The 20,996-nt window shown below is 53.0% G+C and overlaps 1 protein-coding gene across 2 annotated transcripts; it reads right to left on the bottom strand.

Moving 5' to 3' along the window:
* Positions 1-631: 631 nt before the first annotated feature.
* Positions 632-19,802, bottom strand: RASGRP4 (RAS guanyl releasing protein 4). Of its 2 annotated transcripts, XM_032248899.1 has the most exons (17): positions 19,656-19,802; positions 15,230-15,414; positions 14,142-14,247; positions 13,962-14,024; positions 12,863-12,994; positions 12,592-12,745; positions 10,844-11,017; positions 9,211-9,327; positions 7,014-7,289; positions 5,598-5,678; positions 5,392-5,496; positions 5,130-5,248; positions 4,888-5,032; positions 3,186-3,222; positions 2,948-3,082; positions 2,720-2,832; positions 632-1,637 (listed from the first exon to the last, which is right to left on the bottom strand). In XM_032248899.1, the coding sequence occupies exons 1-17, from the start codon at positions 19,676-19,678 to the stop codon at positions 1,581-1,583; spliced, it is 2,022 nt and encodes a 673-aa protein (XP_032104790.1). In that variant the 5' UTR covers positions 19,679-19,802; the 3' UTR covers positions 632-1,580. The 2 variants fall into 2 exon arrangements, with proteins under 2 accessions (XP_032104790.1, XP_032104792.1); XM_032248901.1 differs by lacking the exons at positions 9,211-9,327; positions 10,844-11,017.
* Positions 19,803-20,996: the final 1,194 nt, after the last annotated feature.

Genomic DNA, 20,996 nt, shown 5'->3' with positions numbered 1-20,996 from the left:
GGGGGCAGCGGCTCACACCTGTCATCCCAGCACTCTGGGAGGCTGAGGTGGACGGATCATGAGGTCAGGGGTCCGAGACCAGCCTGGCCAATATAGTGAAACCCTGTCTCTACTAAAAATACAAAAATTAGCCAGGTGTGGTGGTGGGTGCCTGTAACCCAGCTACTCAGGAGGCAGAGGCAGGAGAATTGCTTGAATCTGGGAGGCAAGATTGCAGTGAGCTGAGATCATGCCACTGCACTCCAGCCTGGGCGGCAGAGTGAGACTCCATCTCAAAAAATAAAAAAAGATCTCTGCTGTCCCGGAGCTGATGTTCTGATGTTCCTGGTGAGGAAGGACAGATGTTAAGGGAGATAAAGAGGGAAAAAGTATAGGCTGTCAGATGGGGAAAGTTCTGTGCAGAAGAATAAAGCAGGGGCAGGGTGCAGTGGCTCACGCCTGTAATCCCAGCACTTTGGGAGGCTGAGGCAGGTGGATCACCTGAGGCCAGGAGTTTGAGACCAGTCTGGCCAACATGGCGGAACCCCATCTGTACTAAAAATCAAAAATTATCCCCGTGTGGTGGTGCATGCCTGTAATCCCAGCTACTCCGGAGGCTGAGGCAGGAGAATTTATTGAACCAGGGAGGCAGAGGTTGCAGTGAGCTGAGATTGTACCACTGCACTCTAGCCTGGACAACAAAGTGAGACTGTCTCAAAAAATTAAAATAAAATAAAAAAATAAAGCATGGAGGCAGGATCAGAACTGGGAGGGGACGGGGGACTTGCATCTTGACTATGGTCAGGGTAAGCTTCGCTGAGAAGGTGCCACTGGAGCACAGCTCCAAAGAGGGGGCCAGACAGGCCTCTGGGGAAAAGCATTCCAGGCAGGGGAGCAGCCAGTGCAAAGGCCCTGAGGTAGGAGTATTTGGGGCACATTCAGGGTACGTTGAGGCCAGTGTAGCTGAAGCAGGACGAAGAGAGGTGCGGGGTGGGAAGTAAGGTTGGAGGGGTGATGGGGGCAGATCACATGGGGCTTTGTGGGCCATAGTGGGGACTCTGGCTTTTTTCCTGAGCAGAGTATGGATGTGATCTCACTGAGGTGTCCATTGGTTGCCTGCTCTACCTACTACCCAGCTTTCTCTCCCAAGTCTATAATCCCAGAGACCTGCTCTGTCCTCACCCCCTCCTGACCCGTAGCGTATTGGTCAGGAGCTTCGGTTTTAGAGCAGACGGAAGACCTGGGTTTGAATCTACCTCCAGCCCTTGGGAACTGTGCCACCTTGGCTTAACTTCAGGAAGCGTTAGTCTCCTTATCTGTGAAATGGAGATTTGGAGAATTGGTGAAATGAGGCCTGAGTCTAAATGTGTCCAACACAGAGCTGCACAGATACTAAGTGCAGGTGGATTAGCATCCACCACCGTGCAAGGGAGGAAAGTCACTTCCAGGGAAAATCATGACGGACGTGCCACCGAAGGCAATGTGGATGGGAAGGCGGATGCCTCTGGGGGTCCTACCTCTGGGAGCCCTGCCAGAGTCCTACGGCAGGACTCAGGACTGACTGGGGAAGGGAGTGAGGGAGAGAGGAGACTGTGAGATGCCTAGGAATCCAGCTTGGAGGATGGGGTTGATGGTGGGTCCATTACTGGGCAGGGCACCTGGAAGGAGGAAAGGAAGATGTCAGATGATGTGGGGAGCATATGTCTAGGAGATGCTTCACTGCCAGGAACACTGCCCCGCCCAGACTGGTAAGTCCCAGATGAATGAATGTCCCCTGTGGAACCCTTTTTGTAACCCTATCTGAGAGTCTCTGCTCTCGAATAGTGGTGTTGACTCCATTAGCACTTGCGGTAGCTCCTGACATATTTGGCTTCATTCTTGCTATCTTATTGGCTAGAATCCTTTTTTCTATTCTCCTAGTGGTTATCATCCCACCCCACCCCCAACACGTTGAAACTTCTATTTTTCTTTTTTTTCAAGACAGGGTGTTGCTCTGCTGCCCAGGCTGGACTGCAGTGGTGCAATCTCGGCTCACTACAGCCTCTACCTCCCAGGATCAAGTGATTCTCCTGCCTCAACCTCCCAAGTACCTGGGACTACAGGCACCTGCCACCACGCCCAGCTGATTTTTGTAGTTTTAGTAGAGATGCGGTTTCATCATGTTGGCCAGGCTGGTCTCAAACTTCTGACCTCAAGCGATCCCCCTCCTTGGCCTCCCAAAGTGCTGGGATTACAGACAAGAGCTACCATGCCCGGCCTATTTTTCTATCAGCATTAAAAATTAACCAGTGTCAGGCCAGGCACGGTGGCTCATGCCTGTAATCCCAGCACTGTGGGAGGCCGAGGCAGGCAGATCACCTGAGGTCAGGAGCTTGAGACCAGCCTGGCCAACATGGAGAAACCCCGTCTCTACTAAAAATACAAAATTAGCCGGGTGTGGTGGCACATGCCTGTAATCCTAGCTACTCAGGAGGCTGAGGCAGGAGAATTGCTTGAACCTGGGAGGATGACCCTGTAGTGACCCCAGATCGTGCCATTGCACTCCAGCCTGGGCAACAGGAGTGAAACTCCGTCTAGAAAAAAAAAAAATTAACCAGTATCCATACCCTCCCACCCCAGCAGTCAAGGACTTCTGCATATTTTTAACTTTCCTATGGGTTTCCACATCTGTCCAGTCTCCCCCAGGCCAATGGCCTGTGTCCCCTGTATCCGGCTGGGGGTAAGGGCAGTCTCTCCTCACCGTCTCTGGTTCCCAGGAAGGGTGTGGGGATTCAGTCTGGGTCCAAGCATGGCGAAGCTGGCACCCAGTCTCAGGTTCCAGGGATAGCGTGTAGGAGAGATTGTCCTCAGAGCCTGTTTGTGGACGGATGGAAGGGGTGTGGGTCTGATAGGAAGGGCCTCGTGACCTTGGACTTAACCCCCTTTCTCCCCCAGCCCCCTCCCAGCACTGCGGTGCTCTAGGTCTTACCACAGCTGGCGTGGGGAGCTGGCGTGGGTGGGATAGGGGCTCCGGGGGGCCCCGCATCGCCCTTGGCCCCTAGCCTCTTCTTACACTCCACCTTCACCTGGTCTCTGCAGTGTTTGTGGCAACACAGACCGCACTCTGGGGGAAGGCAGCAGTTAATGGCCAGGGGTCCAATCTGTGCTGTCCATTCTTCCAGCCTGTGGGCCAAGGCTTCCCTCCCACTTGCTGATGCCCCACTCACCCCGACAGCGGTAGCCTTGTTTGGTGACACCCCAGAGCTGGGAAGAGAAAGCAGAAAAGGTTACGGAGAGGGAGGGCTGTGGATTGGCAGGGCAGCTGGGGAGTGGAAGTGTGGAAGCTACCCAGGTTTTGAAATTCTCAAGGCTAGAGATTTAATTGTAATTAAAGGAATGTGGGTGGGGTACAGTGGTTTATGCCAGTAATATCAGCACTTCGAAACTCCAAGGTAAGAGGTTGGGAGGCCAAAGTGGGAGGATCACTTGAGTCCAGGAGTTCAAGACCAGCCTGGGCAACATAGGGAGACGCCCCCCCATCTCTACCAAAAAATTGTTTAAATTAGCCATTAGCTGGGCATAGTGGCGTACACCTGTAGCCCCAGCCACTTGGGAGGCTGAAGAGGATCAGCTGAAGTGAGAGAATCGCTTGAGCTCAGGAGTTGGAGGCTGCAATGAACCACGTTCGTACCACTGCACTCCAGCCTGGGTGACAGAGCAAGACCATCTCTTAAGAAAATAAATAAAGGAAATTTGGAGATTATCTCAAGTTTAGAGAATCACCTAGGATATTAGATTTAAAATTTTGAGTTACTAAAATGCAAATTTTTTTTTGTTTTGAGACAGAGTTTTGCTCTTGTTGCCCAAGCTGGAGTGCAATGGCATGATCTGGGCTCACTACAGGGTCACCCGCCCAGGTTCAAGCAATTCTCCTGCCTCAGCCTCCTGAGTTCAATTGATTCTCCTGCTTCAGCCTCCCGAGTAGCTGGGATTACGGGCATGTGCCACCATGCCTGGCTAATTTTGTAATTTTAGTAGAGATGGCGTTTCTCCATGCTAGTCAGGCTGGTTTCGAACTCCTGACCTCAGGTGATCCCAGCTGGCCTAAAATGCAAATTCTATGGGCAGGAATTATCTGCTGTATTCCTACTTTATCCCCAGGGCCTTGGATTACCTAGCACACAGGAGGTGCTCAGTAATTATTTCGTGAATAAATAAATGAATGTGGGAAGTAATCCAAGTTTTGTGAATTAGTGTCGGGTTAGAGGTTGAGAGACTGATCCACTAGCCAGAGTATGAAGATATCTTGAATTTGGAAATTATTCAGCATTTCAATGAACTGGAGTCCAGAGATTCGGAGGATGATGCTGTTTGAACACAGCCTACCCAGTTTTGGAGATTATCCAAGTTTCTTTTTTGAGACACAGTCTCCCTCGGTTGCCCAGGCTGGAGTGCAGTGGTGCAATCTTGGCTCACTGCAACCTCCACCTCCTGGGTTCAAGCAATTCTGTGATCCCGAGTAGCTAGGATCACAGGTGTGCAGCACCACGTGTGGCTAATTTTTATATTTTTAGTAGAGACAGGGTCTTGCTATGTTGCCCAGGCTGATCTTGAACTCTTGAGCTCAAGCAATCCCAATAGTGCTGGGATTACAGGCGTAAACCACCATTCCTGGCCTCCTATCCAGAGTTTTAGATATTATCCATGATTCAGTGATTTTTCTAGGGGTGGGGATTATCTGGGATTGGGGGATTATCTGGCATTTGGAGATTATCCAGGATATAGGGAACGTCTGATGTTTAGGGCTTATATGAAACAGGATAATTCGAGGCTGGAGGATTTCTGGAATTTGGGGGTTATCTGGGGCTTGGGGGCTGCCGGCTCCAGGACAGATGGAACCTAAGGGTGGTGATGAGGCAGAGTGCTCACGAAGCCACTGCAGCTGTCGCAGAAGGTAGGCTTGCGGAAGGTGACCTCATGGAAGGTGTGCAGGAAGGCCAGGCCCAGCTTGGAGCAGATGGCGCTGGCCCGGAGCAGGTACCCTGTCAGCTCCTCTCTGCTGAAGGAGCCTCTCCTGGGGGCAGAAAGTGAGCCTCAGCATGACTGGCCCCAACCTCCCCCAGACCTGGGAGTCCTCATCTTCGGGGGATCCAGGAGTCAGAACCACTTACCCCTGGCGTGGGGGCGGGTGAAGCCCATGGCAGGCGAAGGGAAAATTGCCTGAGAGCCGCTCAAAGTCCTCCTGAGAGATGGTTCCTCGGCCTTCAGGATCGTAATTCTTGAACACGGACTTCAGAAGAGTGTGGGGAAGCAGGTAAGGCCCAGTCGTGGAACTACACTCCCCAGGGCTGCAAGTCCCCACCTCCAGGCTCAGGGTTCTACAGATGTCTCCCCTCCTGGCTCCTGGCGGCCAGGCCACCCTTCCTTCCTCACCTCCACCAGCTGCTCCACGTGCCGACCCAGTGTGACCCTGTCCGGCTTGGGTGTCACACCAGGGGCCCACTCCATCACTAGAGGTGCTTTGAAGGGGGAGGGTGGCTGGGGCAGGGACAGAGAGGCAGAGTTAGTCACTGCATAGGCTCAGGGGAGTTGGAGGTAATTGGGGGGGAGGGCGTCCCAGGTTAGGGATCGGGTCTCACCAGACTCTTGGGACAGCGTGGCTCCCGGGCATAAGAAAGCTCATAGATCTCGTCCTCCGTGTAGAAGAGATCCAGGGAGAGCTGCAGCAGACAGGGGTATTACAGCTCCGCCCGTCTACAGCCCTGCCTGGCCCCCACGCCCATTCTCAGGCTCTTCCCAAAGCCCCTCCTGGGGTCAAATCCTAGCGTTACTGCTGTGGGACAGTGAGCAAGTGACCCCGCCTCTCTGGGCCTCAGTTTCCCAATCCACAGAATGGGCAAAGTAAGGGTCCCAACCTCATAAGGTTGTAAGGTGGAATGAGGCACCTGGCACATAGGCAACGATGAATAATTGTTATTAGCCTTTTGCTTAGATTCTTGGATATGTCCAATCTTGAGATTTGGGGCTATCAGCATGAGAAGCTCAGAACCTTGGGATTTAAGAATGTAACCCCAGGCCAGGCACAGTGGCTCACACCTGTAATCCCAGCACTTTGGGAGGCCGAGGTGGGCAGATCACCTGAGGTCGGGAGTTCAAGACCAGCCTGATCAACATGGAGAAACCCTGTCTTTATTAAAAATACAAAATTAGCCAGGTGTGGTGGCACACGCCTGTAATTCCAGCTACTCAGGAGGCTGAGGCAGGAGAATTGCTTGAAGCTGGGAGCCAGAAGTCGTGGTGAGGTGAGATTGTGTCACTGCACTCCAGCCTGGGCAACAAGAATGAAACTCAGTCTCAAAAAAAAAAAAAGAATGTGAACCCCTAAAGCAATTCCAGAGCTCAGATCAATAGATAGTTCAGTCACTAAGGGAAGTGGGGAAAAAACATGTTACTTATATAGAATATAGAGCTCTCTCTGCTCCATATACTGAGACAGAGTCTTACCCTGTCACACAGGCTGGAGTGTAGAGGTGTGATCTTGGCTCACTGCAATCTCCACCTCCTAGGTTCAAGCAATTCTCATGCATCAGCCTCCCAAGTAGCTGGGACTAGAGGCATGCACCACCATGCCTGGCTAATTGTTTTGTATTTTTAGTAGAGATGGAGTTCGCCATGTTGCCTAGGCTGGTCTCAGACTCCTGATCTCGGTCAATCCCCCTACCTCGGTGTCCCAAAATGCTAGGATGACAGGCATGAGCCGCTGTGCCCTGCTAGATACTGTCTTAAGGACTTTCTTTGAATGATGTCATTAGTTGTCTCTCTTCAACCACCCTCTGCAGTGGGTACTTTTATTATTCCCATTTTGCGGATAACGAAACTGAGAGCTAAGGGTTGGGTGCCTTGAGATCACGCAGCTAGAAAAAAACCTGGAAGCTCTGGCTTCAAAGCCTGTGGACTCTAGCACTTTTCCACCCTGGTCCTGGAGACCCTCATGCGCCCAGGACCCTACGTCTTAGTACCCTCAGAAGCCCAGGCTGGGCAGGGCGGGGGCTCACCGTGAGCAGGTGCAGCAGGTCCTCATTGGCACTGCAGGGTGGATGCTGCCCTTGGAGGGCCGCCAGCTCCTGCAGCCGCAGGTAGAGGCTGTTCAGCTTGGATAGGTGCAGGCGGCCGTCAGGCAACCTGTCAGGCTGTGCCTCATATAGGGACACCAAGTCCTTGAGGTGCACGCCCAGCACAGGCAGCCGGAAGCCTGTACAGCCAGCCCAGGTGCGGCGGTAGCAGGCATAGTTGTTGTGGGAGGCAAGGAGCTCCGTGAGCTCCAGCAGGGCCTGGGCAGGAGGGGCACGGAATCGGGGTGTTAACAGGGCATTCCTGTCCCCTGCGCCCCGGAGGGGTATCCTAGCAGCCTCCTGGGTGGGCTCGAGGCCTTCAGGGACCCGTGGCATTCTGGACACCTCCTGAGCCCTTCCGTATCCCACGCTGTCTCAGCATCTCCCCCAAACTGCTCTTCCTCTTGCGTCCCCATCTCAGAGAAGTCCCACAATCCCCCATTCTTTGGCTAAGATGATTTCTTTTATCTTTCTTTCTTTCTCTTTGAGATGGAGTTTCACTCTTGTTGCCCAGGCTGGAGTGCAATGGTGTGATCTCGGCTCACTGCAACTTCCACCTCCTGGGTTCAAGCGATTCTTCTGCCTCAGCCTCCTGAGTAGCTGGGATTACAGACATGCACCACCGCACTTGGCTAATTTTACATTTTTAGTAGAGATGGGGTTTTACCATGTTGGCCAGGTTGGTCTCGAATTCCTGACCTCAGGTGATCCACCTGCCTCAGACTCCCAAAGCGTTGGGATTAAGGGCGTGAGCCACCCTGCCTTTCTTTTTTTTTTTTAAGATAGGGTCTCACTCTGTCACCCAGGCTGGGGTCATGATCACAGCTCATTGCAGCCTTAAACTCCTGGGCTTGATGGCTGGGTACGGTGGCTCACGCTTGGGAAGCTGAGGCAGGCGGATCATCTGAGGTCAGGAGTTCAAGACCAGCCTGGGCAACATGGTTAAACCCTGTCTCTACTAAAAATACAAAAATTAATTGGGCCTGATAGTACAGGCCTATAATGCCAGCTACTCAGGAGGCTGAGGCAGGAGAATCGCTTGAACCTGGGAGGTAGGGGCTGCAGTGAGCTGAGATGGCGCCATGCACTCCAGCCTGGGAGATGGAGCGAGGCTCCTTCTCAAACAATATCAACAACAATGAAAAACTTCCGGACTCCAGCAGTCCTCCCCCTCAGCCTCCCAAGTAGCTGCGACTACAGGCATGGGCCACCGCGTCCGGCTAATTTATTTATTTTTATTTATTTTTTTGAGACTGTTTCGCCACCTTGCCCAGCCACAAACAATTTAAAAATAAATTAGGTTGGGTGCAGTGCCTCACGCCTGTAATCCCAGCACGTTGGGAGGCCGAGGTGGGCACAGGTCAGGAGTTTGAGACCAGCCTGACCAACATGGAGAAACCCCGTCTCTACTAAAAATACAAAATTAGCCAGGCATGGTGGCACCTGCCTGTAATCCCAGCTACTTGGTAGGCTAAGGCAGGAGAATCACTTGAACCTGGGAGGCAGTGGTTGTGGTGAGCTGAGATCGCACCACTGCACTCCATCTTGGGTGACAAGAGAGAGACTCCATCTCAAAAAAAAAAAAAATTTTTTTTTGTAGAGATGGGGTCTTACCGTGTTGCCCAGGCTGGTCTCAAACACCTGGACTTAAGCAGTCCTCCTGCTTTGGCCTCCCTGGGATTACAGGTGTGAGCCACTATACTATACCCAGCCTATAACTGTTTCTTAAAAAGCCAGATCTTATCACAGGTGTGTCATCACTCTCAAACTTCCCTAGCTTAGCCCAGCTTGCAAGGCTCAAGAGGATTTTCCCAGGGCACCTTCGGCCTAATTTCCTGCCATTTTCTGACCTCAGCCTGGGGGACTTCAAAGCTCTCTGCTAGCTTCTCTCCTATCTGTCCCCCTCACAGTCCAGCTCAGGACCAGACACGCTGAGAGAAGAGAGGGGTCAGCACCACGGGTGGATGGATGCCAGGGAGGAGGAATGCTGGCGGAGCCTGGGGGTCTGGAATTTGGAGGAACAAGGACTTCATGTGGGTTCCAGGGCCCCTGGGCAGGGATGGACAGGGCTTGGGAATTAGATGTAGGGGTTCAGGACAGCTGACCACTTGGAGCTTTGGGGAGGGTAGTGGGGATTCACCTTGGTGCTGTCAGGGCTCAGGTGGGCATGGGAGTCCTTGAGTCTGGAGATGGCACTGTGACACAGGCCTCCTGTGACCGCCATCAGCGTGTTGAAATTCTGCAGCTGGTGGAGCCTCTAGGAAGGGAAGCATGACACAAGGTCATCATGGGAGGATGGGCAAGTTGGGAGTTCAGATGACAGTATCCCAGTTGAATTGGGGTTCCAGGCATGTGTGGGTGTGGAGCAGTGTGGGGATCAGGCAGGTGAGAGAAGGGGAGTGTGTAAGGCAGGAGTCGGACATGCAATGTTTGGGCCTCATGGGTGTCAGATGGTTATCTGAGCCGGGAGCGTCAAGCCGGTGATTGACTGATGTGAGGTTAGAAAATCTGGCTGGGTGCAATGGCTCATGCCAGTAATCCCAACACTTTGGGAGGCTGAGGCGAGCAGATCACGAGGTCAAGAGATGGAGACCATCCTGGCCAACATGGTGGAACCCCGTCTCTACTAAAAATACAAAAATTAGCTGGGTGTGGTGGTGCGTGCCTGTAATCCCAGCTAATCAGGAGGCTGAGGCAGGAGAATAGCTTGAACCTGGGAGGTGGAGGTTGCAGTGAGCCGAGATTGTGCTACTGCACTCCAGCCTGGCGACAGCCAGACTCCATCTCAAAAACAAAAACAAAAGAAAATCTGGGGAGGCAGGAAGTATGGGAGGTTGGGTGGATTTGGGGAATAGATAGGTATGTGTCAGACAGGTGGGGGTGGGCTCAGACACATCAGGGTGTCAGGCATCTGGGGGTCTGACTGAGAGTCAGACAGGTGCAGGGAGACAAGAAGGCGCAGGCTCTGGGCAGGAGCTTGGAGTGAGGCAGAGGTGAACAGGGCCAGAGAGATGCTAGACAGGTGTGGGGCCACCTGGGCAGCTGGGGAATTCCCTCGCCCTCCCTTTTACAAATTTGGGCAGAGGTTGCCGTGGAGAGAATGGAGCCAGGGAGGAAGGGAAAATGCTCAGATCAAGCAGGCCCCAGGCGGACGTCGAGACCCCCAGGTCGAAGGGGCCCCGCAGGAGGAAGCGAGCCGGGGAAGACGTCAGAGGAAGGGTGTGGTCTTGGTCTTCGTGGAAATACGCAAGGGGGCGCGGCCACAGCGGGCGGAGGGCTTCCCTTTTTCCCAGAAGAGCGGGAAGGTGTCCGGAAAGGAGGGGGAAGGGAGGGGGAGAGAGGGGCGTAACACGATGGGGCGGGGCAGGGAGAGACCGGACGCCACGGGGAGCGAGGCGCAGTCCCGAAGCGACCGCTGGGGGCCGGGGACTGGGAATCGAAGCCTCGGTGGAGGATGGCACAAAGGTGGGGGCATGAAAGGGACGCTCTCATTAACCTGGGGATAGAATATTCGGGCATAGGGGTTGGGAGCCTGTCACGTCGCTAGGGCCAAGGAGTGGAGCAACGTTGGGTGGGACGCGGTAGCATCAAGGCCAAAGAAGAAGTTACGTCCTGGATTGGAACGCCCGGACTGTGGCCTCGGGGGCAGAGGCGGGAGACAGGAGGGAGGAGGGAGATGGGAGGAAAGAGGGAGATGGGGTCGAGGGCCTGGAAGGCGGAGGGCCAGGTAGCGGCGTGCAGTGGGGTTCGCAGCCCCACAGGGCGGGCCTCACCTGTGCTACGTGAATGAACTTGTCCAGCACCTGTGCGCGCTGTGCGGGCCCGGGACGGCTCAGCACCATCACCTGCACCCAGCGGGACACGCTGTTGCTGAGTCCTACAGAGCCCTCCAGAGCCGGGCAGCCCCGCACTGAGCCCTGCAAAACGTAGCTCCGCAGGTCCTGGGGCTGGGAGCGAGGTGGGTATCAAGGCGGGCCGTAGCGCTCAGGCCCTGCCCTTCCATGGCATCCAACTAGTAGTCAAGACCTCTGATGTCCTAGCCTGGTCTACCCCGAGTGACCTTTGTCCCCCCTACACCCACGGCAGCTACACGTCCCTGACGTCACCATGGTCCTTTCCCATCTGAGGAGGCATGGCATGTTTAAATATAGCCGGGAACTGCCGGGCCCAGTGGCTCACACCTGTAATCCCAGCACTTTGGGAGGCGAGTCGGGTGGATCACCTGAGGTCAGGAGTTCAAGACCATCCTGGCCAACATGGTAAAACCCGTCTCTACTAAAAATACAAAAATTATGTGGGTGTGGCGGCACATGCCTGTAATCCCAGCTACTCGGGAGGCTGAGGCAGGGGAATCACTTGAACCCGGGAGGTGGAGGCTGCAGAGGGCCAAGATTGCATCACTGCACTCTAGCCTGGGTGACAGAGCAAGACTCTGTCTCAAAAATAAAAATGATAAATACATAGCCAGGCACTAGATTTGACACATGATCATATAAATTAATCCTCCTAACTCTATGAGGTATCATCCATTTTAGAGATTAGACAGTTGAGGTTAGGTAATTAGACAGAGAGGATAGGTAATTTGCCCAGGGTCACACAGGTGTGAGTCAGGGAGGGAACTGAGTCTATATACTCTTAACTGTACACCTAACTAGTATACAGTCAGCAAAGGGAAGGATGGGGAGGATGACTTGAAATCAACCTCTATCTGTTCTGCCCAAAGAGTGTTCATTTCATACCCACAACCACTACACTGAGTATATCTGCACACACACACACACAGGAAATTTTCACATGAAAGAACCAGATCCCCACCTTCTCTTGAAATGATGAGGTCCAGATGGCAAAGCTAAGACATTGAAGCACTTGAAATTGACCCTGGGGTAGGCAACATATGTCAATTTCAAATGGTTCAACCAGACAGCATTTACCCTGGGCCAGGCATTGCTCCTACAAGGCAGGAACTGTTCATATCCCCTTTTTACAGATGAGGAAACAGGTACTGTGAGTTTAAATGCTTATTGAATCAATGATAATATATTTTGAGCACTTACTAAGTGCCAATCACTGCAATAAGCATTTTATTATTTTTCTTTCTTTTTTTTTTTTTTTTTGGTACAGAGTCTTACTCTGTTGCCCAGGCTGGAGTACAGCGTCATGATCTTGGCTCACTGCAACCTCCGCCTCCTGAGGTTCAAGCAATTCTGCCTCAGCCTCCCGAGTAGCTGGGATTACAAGTGCCTGCCACCACACCCGCTAATTTTTGTATTTTTAGTAGAGACGGGGTTTCACCATATTGGCCAGGCTGGTCTCGAACTCCTAACCTCAGGTGATCCACCCCCCTCGGCCTCCTTAACTCATTTTCCTGGACCCTCTAGCACCCAGGTTTGACAGTTTAAGACTTTGAGATCTCTGCTGAATGGCCATGCAGGTGTCCTCTCAGTCCTGGCTTGCCCCAGCCAATCCCTACCCCACCCCAATCTCTCCCCTGCTTGGGACAGGGACCGGAGGGGGTCCTCACCGTGATAGCCTGGAAGGACCGGAACTCCAGGTAGGTGAGGTGCTGAGCCAGCTCCCCCGTCTCCAGGTGGTCGAAAAGCAAGGACACTTTGCGCTTTTTGCCTAGGCCTGGGCTGTTCATGGGGGGTGGGGGCCCAGGGCCACCAGGGCTCAGGCTGGGGGCCAAAAGGGGCAGCGTATTGGAGTGGCTCACAGTGGAGGGATTGGGGGTGTGGAAGGAGATGGCAGAATGGGGATGGGGCAGGGAAGCGTGGGGCACAGGGCTGACTCACAGGTTAGAGGAGCCCCCCAGGCTCCTCTGGGCTGAGTTGCCCTCCTGGGCCACGGTGGCCCAGAAACGACCCATGACTTCTTCCAGCTGGGGGTCCTGGTGCATCACTTCAGGGTGTTGGGTGAGCCAGTACCTGAGAGTGATTTGGAGACAGTGAGATGAGGCTGGGGGTGGCGAAGGTCTCTACAAGGGATCTTTTGGGTTGAGGAATCTCTAGGTGCTGAGCTAGGGGTCTCTAAATGTGTGCAGGGGACCCTGGAGGGTTGGGGTTTGGAGGGGCACCAGGCTCGGGGAATCTCTGGAGGAGGGTGGGGGTCTGTTAACACAGGCTGGGGGTATCTGTGGGAAACAGATCTCGGAGGCTGTTGGAATGTGATTGTTGGGAAGCAGGATAGTAGAGGGTTCTAGGAACTAGACTGGAGCTTCTAGGGGTGAGATTTTTGGGGTGACAGAATGAGGGGGTCTTAGGGGCCAGGCTGGGATCTGTGAGAGGTGGAGGTTTTGGGGATCAGAGCTGGAGGCCTCTGGGTACCAGCTAGGAGGGCCTATGGGATTCACCGGTTGGTGAGGTGGGAAGTTGCTAGAAAGTGAGGGTTCTGCCAGGCGCAGTGGCTCACACCTGTAATCCCAGCACTTTGGGAGGCCAAGGTGGGTGGATCACAAGACCAGGAGTTCAAGACCAGCCTGGCCAATATGGTGAAACCACATCTCTGCTAAAAATACAAAAAAATTAGCCGGGCATGGTGACTCATGGCTATAATCCTAGCTACTCAAGAGGCTGAAGCAGGAAAATTGCTTTAACCCGGGAGACCGAGGTTCCAGCGAGCTATCGAGCCACTGCACTCCAGCCTGAGCAACAGAATGAGACTCTGTCTCAAAAAAAAAAAAAAAAACCAGAAAGGAAGTGGGGGTTTTCTAGGGAACAAAGCTGAGAGAGTCTTAGGAACCAAGCCAGGGGTGTCTCAGAAGTGGGATTTTGGCCTGTGGGGCTGATTGGGTCTGAGGGAACTGGGCTGGGGAGTCTCTGAGGAATGCTTTTTGGGGGGCAGCAGGATGGAAGTCTTGGGTCCTGAGAGTGGGGATCTCGGCCCAGCCCTTACCTGACCAGGTGGCAGATCTGCAGCCGCCTCAGCTCCTGGGCGTCCCCTGTGGCCTTCTGATACTTGAGTTCTGGTCAAGGCTCTGTTCTCCAGGATTTGTGACCTCCCCATTCCCATTGCCCAGGCTCTCAGGGCTCTGTCCCTCGCCCTCCACCCATAGCTCACAGTCTCGCAGGATATGAGGTCAGCAGGCGGGCAGCCAGGTCGGCAGAGGGCAGCACCCAGCTGTGCATGGCTAGCACCATGTTGAGCACGTGGTCCCCATGGCGCAGGCTGCCAGCTGAGTCTGGGGTGGAAGGAGGGGGACTCTGACAGAATGGCCCTCAGGCAGTATACAATATAGCCTCCAGATCCTGCCAGACTGCCTGGTTCAAAGGCCAGCTCTAACAGTGATCCCTGGGATGACTTTGGACAGGCAGCCTGCCTCAGTTTCCTTATCTGTGTTGTACATGAGGCAGCATCACCCCTGGCAAGGCTTGTTGAAGACTGAAATAGCACCAGACCAATCGGGCATGGTGGCTCACGCCTGTAATCCCAGCACTTTGGGAGGCCAAATTGGGTGGATCACATGAGGCCACGAGTTTGATACCAGCCTGGCCAACATGGGGAAACCCCGTCTCTACTAAAAATACAAAAATTAGCTGGGCATGGTTGTGGGCACCTGTAATCCTAGCTACTTGGGAGGCTGAGGCAGGAGAACCACTCAAATTAGAGAGGTGGGGGTTGCAGTGAGCTGAGATCGGGCCACTGCACTCCAGCCTGGGTGACAGAGCAAGACTCTGTCTCAAAAGAAAAAGAAAAGAAAAAAATATGGCCGGGTGAGATGGCTCATGCCTGTAATCCCAGCACTTTGGGAGGCCGAGGCAGGTGGATCATGAGGTCAGAGGGAGACCATCCTGGCCAACATGGTAAAACCCTGTCTCTACCAAAAATACAAAAATTAGCCAGGCATGGTGACGAGAGTACCTGTAGTCCCAGCTACTCAGGAGGCTGAGGCAGGACAATCGCTTGAACCCAGGAGGCGGAGACAGAGCAAGACTCCATCTCAAAAAAAAAATTTATATAAATAAATATATATATAACATATATATGTATATATTTTCATTTCAGGAAAGAAGAAAAGCAGGTGTTTCTCTTATCTCTAATGTAGTGACTGAGTTTCATTCCACCCAGCCTGCTCTCATTTTACCTGCAAAAACTGAGGCGAAGAGAGGCAGGTGCTGAGCTGAGGCTAGGGCGGGGGAGGCTGCTGGGGAGAGGACACTCACCAAAGGACTGGATGCATTTCTCCAGCAGCTCATCTTCGCTGCAGCCACCCCCGCTCAGCAGGCCCAGGTTCATGGAAGCCATGACCTTGCTGATTTCCCGGGGGCTGGGGCATGTCTTGTGGCGGCGCGCTTGGCGGGGCCGGCCCCGTCCTCCTGTCTTTCCAGTGCATTCCTGGTGGGACTTCCTGCGGGGACAGCCCCCAGGGAGTCATGGGAGCCCCCTCCTTCAGGCAGACCCTAGAATTCCTCTTGACCCCAATGCCCAAGGCACCACGGGAGAGGCTGCCTAGAGGCAAAGCCCCGGGGTTACCGCTGACCTACCAGGGACTCATGGGAGAACCTCCAGGAACATTCCAGATCCCTAGGGGAATCATGGGAGCCCTCCCCCACAAACAAATTTTTAGGGCTACTCCTGCTCCCTTCAGGGAATCAGAGGGGAAGATCCTCAAGATCAGGGGTCCCCAGCCCCAGGGACACGGACCGGTACCAGTCCGTGGCCTGTTAGAGCCATGGGGTGAGCGAGCATCCCCGCCTGAGCTCCTGTCCAGATCAGCATCTGCAATGGAGTCTCACAGGAGCTCGACCCCTATTGTGAACTGTGCGTGCGAGGGATCTAGGTATCGGCTTCAAATCTAATTCCGGATGATCTGTCGCTGTCTCCCACCACCCTCAGATGGGACCATCCGGTTACAGGAAAACAAGCTCAGGGCTCCCTCCCACTGATTCTACATTATGGTGAGTTGTATAGCTATTTCACTATCTATTACAATGTAATAATAATATAAAGCTCACGATAAATGTAATGAACTTGAATCATCCCCAGACTATCCCCACCTCCTTCCACAAAGCCGGTCCCTGGTGCCAAAAAGGCTGGGGACTGCTGCCCAGGATGATTCTGAATCCCCCAGGGAATCACAGCAGAAGACCCCCAGGACCACTCAGGACCCCTCAGGGAATGATAAGAACTCCCTCCCCAGGCCTTGCCCCCAACTTTCTGACTGCTTCCAAGGCATCCTGGAAGAGACTTCCTGTTGGCATATCCCGGGATTACTCCTGGCCTCCCAGGGAATCTTGGGAGAAGACGCCTGGGCTCTCTGCCGTCCTCCCCAGGCAGAGGCATGGGAGGACCTGCCTTCAGGACCCATATCCTCAGGGCTCCCTTTTGGTCTCCAACACCCGATCCTCCTTCCTCCCCCAACCCTCAAGAGAGCAAGTCTCAGGCTGGGCACGGTGGCTCACGCCTGTAATCCCAGCACTTTGGGAGGCCAAGATGGGTGGATCACTTGAGGCCAAGAGTTTGAGACCACCTCGGCCAACATGGTGAAACCCCATCTTTACTAAAAATACAAAAATTGGTCAAGCATGGTGGCAGGCGCCTGTAATCCCGTCTACTCGGGCGGCTGAGGCAGGAGGATCGCTTAAACCAGGGAGGTAGAGGCTGCAGTGAGCTGAAACTGTATGACTTTCCTCCAACCTGAGTGACAGAGTGATTTCTGTTTCAAAAATAATAAAAATAAAAATAAAAAAGAGAGACCTGGCTTATGCTTGTAATCTCAGCACTTTGGGAGGCCAAGGAGGGTAGATCACTTGAGTTCAGGAGTCAGAGACCAGCCTAGCCAACGTGGTAAAACACCGTTGCTACTAAAAATGCAAAAATTGGCTGGGTGTGGTGGTGGCCACCTGTAGTCCCAGTTACTCAGGAAACTGAGACAGGAGAATTGCTTGAACTTGGGAGGTGGAGGTTGCAGTGAGCCGAGATCACGCCACTCCACTCCAGCCTGGGTGACAGAGTGAGACTCTGTCTCAAAATAAATAAATTAGTAAATAAAATAAAATAGCAAGACTCCTGCAGGGAGACCCCCTGGATTTCATCTCTCCCCATCTCCCACACCTTCACTCCACTAAGGTGACAGACCCCTTCCCCAAGTTAGCCTCCGACAGGACCTGCAGTTTTAGCCTGCAGCCTGGGTGCCCAGATTTGGGACTGGAGAGGAAATACCAATGCCAAGTGGCCTTCTCTGGGGCTCCTAAGAGCTAGGTGAGAGGTCCCTGAGGCTGAGGCAGCTTCAAGGAAGCTGTGAAAATAATCCTCCCTCTGCCTGGTACCTCCCAGGGAATGGAGAGACAGGTATGGTGGGAGGAGGGAGAGAGCTAAATCCAGCCTTCAGAAGAAAGTAGAATCCAGAAATTCCTGCTAGCTGTTGTGACTTTGTGTTAATGTGACTTTGTCACTTAATTTCTCAGGGGCTCAGTTTCCTCAAAGGAAAAATGAGGATAATCCTTGGACCTTCCCCAGGGATTTTTTTTTTTTTTTTTTTTTGGAGATAGGATCTCACTCTGTCGCCCAGGCTGGAGTGCAGTGGTGCGATCTCAGCTCACTGCAACCTCCACCTCCTGAGTTCAAGCAATTCTCTTGCCTCAGCCTCCCAAGTAGCTGGGACTATGTGCCACCATGCCCAGCTAATTTTTGTATTTTTAGCAGAGACAGGGTTTTACCATGTTGGCCAGGCTGGTTTTGAACTCCTGTGTCCAATCGATTCTCCTACCTTTGCCTCCTTAAGTGCTGGGATTACAGCTGTGAGCCACCACGCCAGGCCCCCACCTTCACCCTTTTTTAGACAGGGTCTTTCTTGCTCTGTCTCTCAGGCTGGAGTACAGTGATGTAATCAAAGCTCAATATAACCTTGAACTCCTGGACTCAAGTGATCCTCCTGCCCTAGTCTCCCAGGTAGCTGGGACTACAGCTGTGCACCACCATACCCAGCTAATTTTGTGTGAGTGTGGATGGGAGTCTCACTATATTTTTATATATATATATATATATATATATATATATATATAATATGTATGTTAGTATAATATAGCCCAGGCTTGTCTAGAACTCTTGGCCTCAAGTTCTCCTTGCCTTATCCTCCCAAAATGCTGGGTTTAGAGGCATGAGCCACTGTTACCAGTAGGGTTGCATATTTTTTTTTTAGAGTCTACGGAGTGCAACTCATGTTACCCAGGCTGGAGTGCAATGGCGCGATCTCGGCTCACCGCAACCTCCGCCTCCTGGGTTCAGGCAATTCTCCTGCCTCAGCCTCCTGAGTAGCTGGGATTACAGGCACGCACCACCATGCCCAGCTAATTTTTTTTTTTTGTATTTTTAGTAGAGACAGGGTTTCACCATGTTGACCAGGATGGTCTCGATCTCTTGACCTCGTGATCCACCCGCCTCGGCCTCCCAAAGTGCTGGGACTACAGGCTTGAGCCACCGCGCCCGGCCAATATTTACATTTTTAGTAGACACGGGGGTTTTCCCATGTTGGTCAGGCTGGTCTTGAACTCCTGACCTTGTGATCCGCCCTCCTTGGCCTCTCAAAGTGCTGGGATTACAGGCGTGCACCACCACAGCCAGCAACAGGGATGTTTTAAAGTATTAAATGTGTACTAAGCCAAGGAGGGAGCATTTTAACTAAATCAATGTTTCCCTAAGTGTGGGTACCCAGCTAGTACCAAAAGCATAACCTGGGAACTGGATATAAATACAGATTCTCAGGTCCCAACCCAGACCTACAAAATCAAACACTTTAAGGGTAAGCCCAGCAACCTGTATTTTACAAACCCTCCCGACAGTTCGGAGGCTCGCTGCAGCCTGAGAACCACTGGTCTAGACTGTCTCACTCAGTACTTACAGGTCTCTCCGAGGTGGAGGTTATGATTATCCTATTGACATAAGTAAAACCCGAGACAGAGCAGTTCAGTGACTTACCTAAGGTCACACAGCTAGGAAGTGAGGCAGCCAGCTGTCTACCACCAAACTGCCGGGTGGAGAGGAAAGCCCTTTGCCCATCAGAGTGGTGCTGGGGATGGCAGGAGGAGCCACCCAGGCTAGGGAGCCAGCCACTATCTGCCTCTATGGGGACAGAAGGGCCAGCTTGCCAAGGAGATAGGAGCCCACGCTAGAACTGGCTACAAGGCCAGCCACTAGGCCCCATCCCACAGCCCCCTACAGGGGTCCGGAACAGCCCCAGGAGTGGCTTAAGAGGCAGGGGAACTGCCTTGGCCCATGTCTCACTCCCCTCTCCTAGGGCAGGACCCTGCAGGAGCCTAGAGTTTCCAGTCCAGTGGGGGATGGGGAACCAGGAAGCCCCCCAGGGAGGGCAGAGACACTCAGCCCAGGCCAGGGATGGAGGTGGGGTGACAGGGAGTGGGAAGAGGACCCCAAGCAGCTCAAACTCCAGGGGCAACACGGCACAGATGCTACCTGCAAGTGACTGCAGCCCTCACTGGCTCCAGACTCCCTGAAGCATCCACCTGGCACCCCTTCGCCGGATCCCAGAGGAGCCAGACATCCTACCCCGTGGTGAGTTTTCCCCCCAGCCCTCCCGTGCAGAGGGAGGCCTCAGGGTGCTGCCGGGCTCCCTGGGGAGGGTCCTCTCACCTCTTGCTGTCTTTTCTGTTCATGCTTCCTGTGGAGGGAGGAGGGCGGGGGTCTTGCAAGACTGTGGCTCAGCTCCTCCCCTTCCCCAGGACTCCAGCTTCTCAGCCCCTAGGGAGCTGGGGCCTCCTCGGTGCTTGGGAAGGAAAGAGGAACTGCCCCTCCCCACCCACCCTCTCAGGCCAGGGGGAAGGAAGAGGCTGGGGAGAGACCAAAGGCCCCCCTCCCCCACTCGGGGATCCCTTCGGCTGAGGTTTCCGGCGCTGCTGGCTCTCCCACCCTCGATCGCCAGGCGGGCTCTCTATCTCCCCCATCTTTTGGTCTCAAGACCCGTCACTATCATACTTCAATAAAAGCAGGGGCTTTTCTTTTTAAAGCATGACTAATATTTATGTAAAAACACACACACACACACACACACACACACACACACACACACACACACTCTCAAAAAGATAAGTCTGTCTTTCTAGAAAGATGTGTGTATATCATCCGTGAAGGTTTGAATGGAAACTCACAAGACAGTATTTTGTATATTTCTTCACAGGTTTCTTTTATTCCTAGTTTAAGTGATACTATACTCTGGAAAACATTTTTACTTTCTCACTTTATTGTAACAAAGCTCCACATAGCACCTACTGTGTACCACACACTGCTCTAAGGACTTTAAAAATATTAACTAATTTAATCCTCCCACCATCCACTGTTACCTTAAAAAACATTACAGACTGGACCAGGCGCGGCGGCTCATGCCCGTCATCCCAGCACTTTGGGAGACCAAGTCATCCCAGCACTTTGGGAGACCAAGGCGGGCAGATCGATTGAGTCCAGAAATTTGAGACCTCCCAGGTACTCAGGAGGCTGTGGCAAGAGGATTACTTGAGCCCAGGGAGGTCGAGGCTGCAGTGAGCCAAGATGGTGCCACTGCACTTCAGTGTAAGTGACAGAGCCAGACCCTAAAAACACACACACACATCAAAAACCATTACAGATGGAGGTAGAGCCCTTGGGGATCCCCTCCCCACCCCCTGTCTTTCTTAAGCAGGGAGGGACCAAGATGACGTTGTCAAGTTTCGTCCAAACTGCTGTCTGTGCGTCTAAGCGCATCATTTAAATGTGTGCTCCTAGATACAGAGTTTTCTTTTGAGTGTGCATTTTTTTCTTTCTACCTAAATGTGTCATGCTCAACATTTTTAAAAATTGAAGTACAAAAAAAGAACATAAATCATTAAGTATTTAGGTTGATGAAATGTCAGCAACTGAGCAAACCTGTGTGGCATTCATACAAATCAAAACACAGAACATTCTCACCCTCCACAAGCCCGTGTCTCTTCCCAGCACGAA

This window comes from Sapajus apella, unplaced genomic scaffold (genome assembly GCF_009761245.1).
Source record: "Sapajus apella isolate SASKATOON/1434 unplaced genomic scaffold, GSC_monkey_1.0 scaffold68, whole genome shotgun sequence".
Taxonomy (NCBI): Eukaryota; Metazoa; Chordata; class Mammalia; order Primates; family Cebidae; genus Sapajus; species Sapajus apella.
The sequence above is the reverse complement of the archived record's forward strand: the minus strand, read 5'-3'. Positions and strand labels throughout refer to the sequence as shown.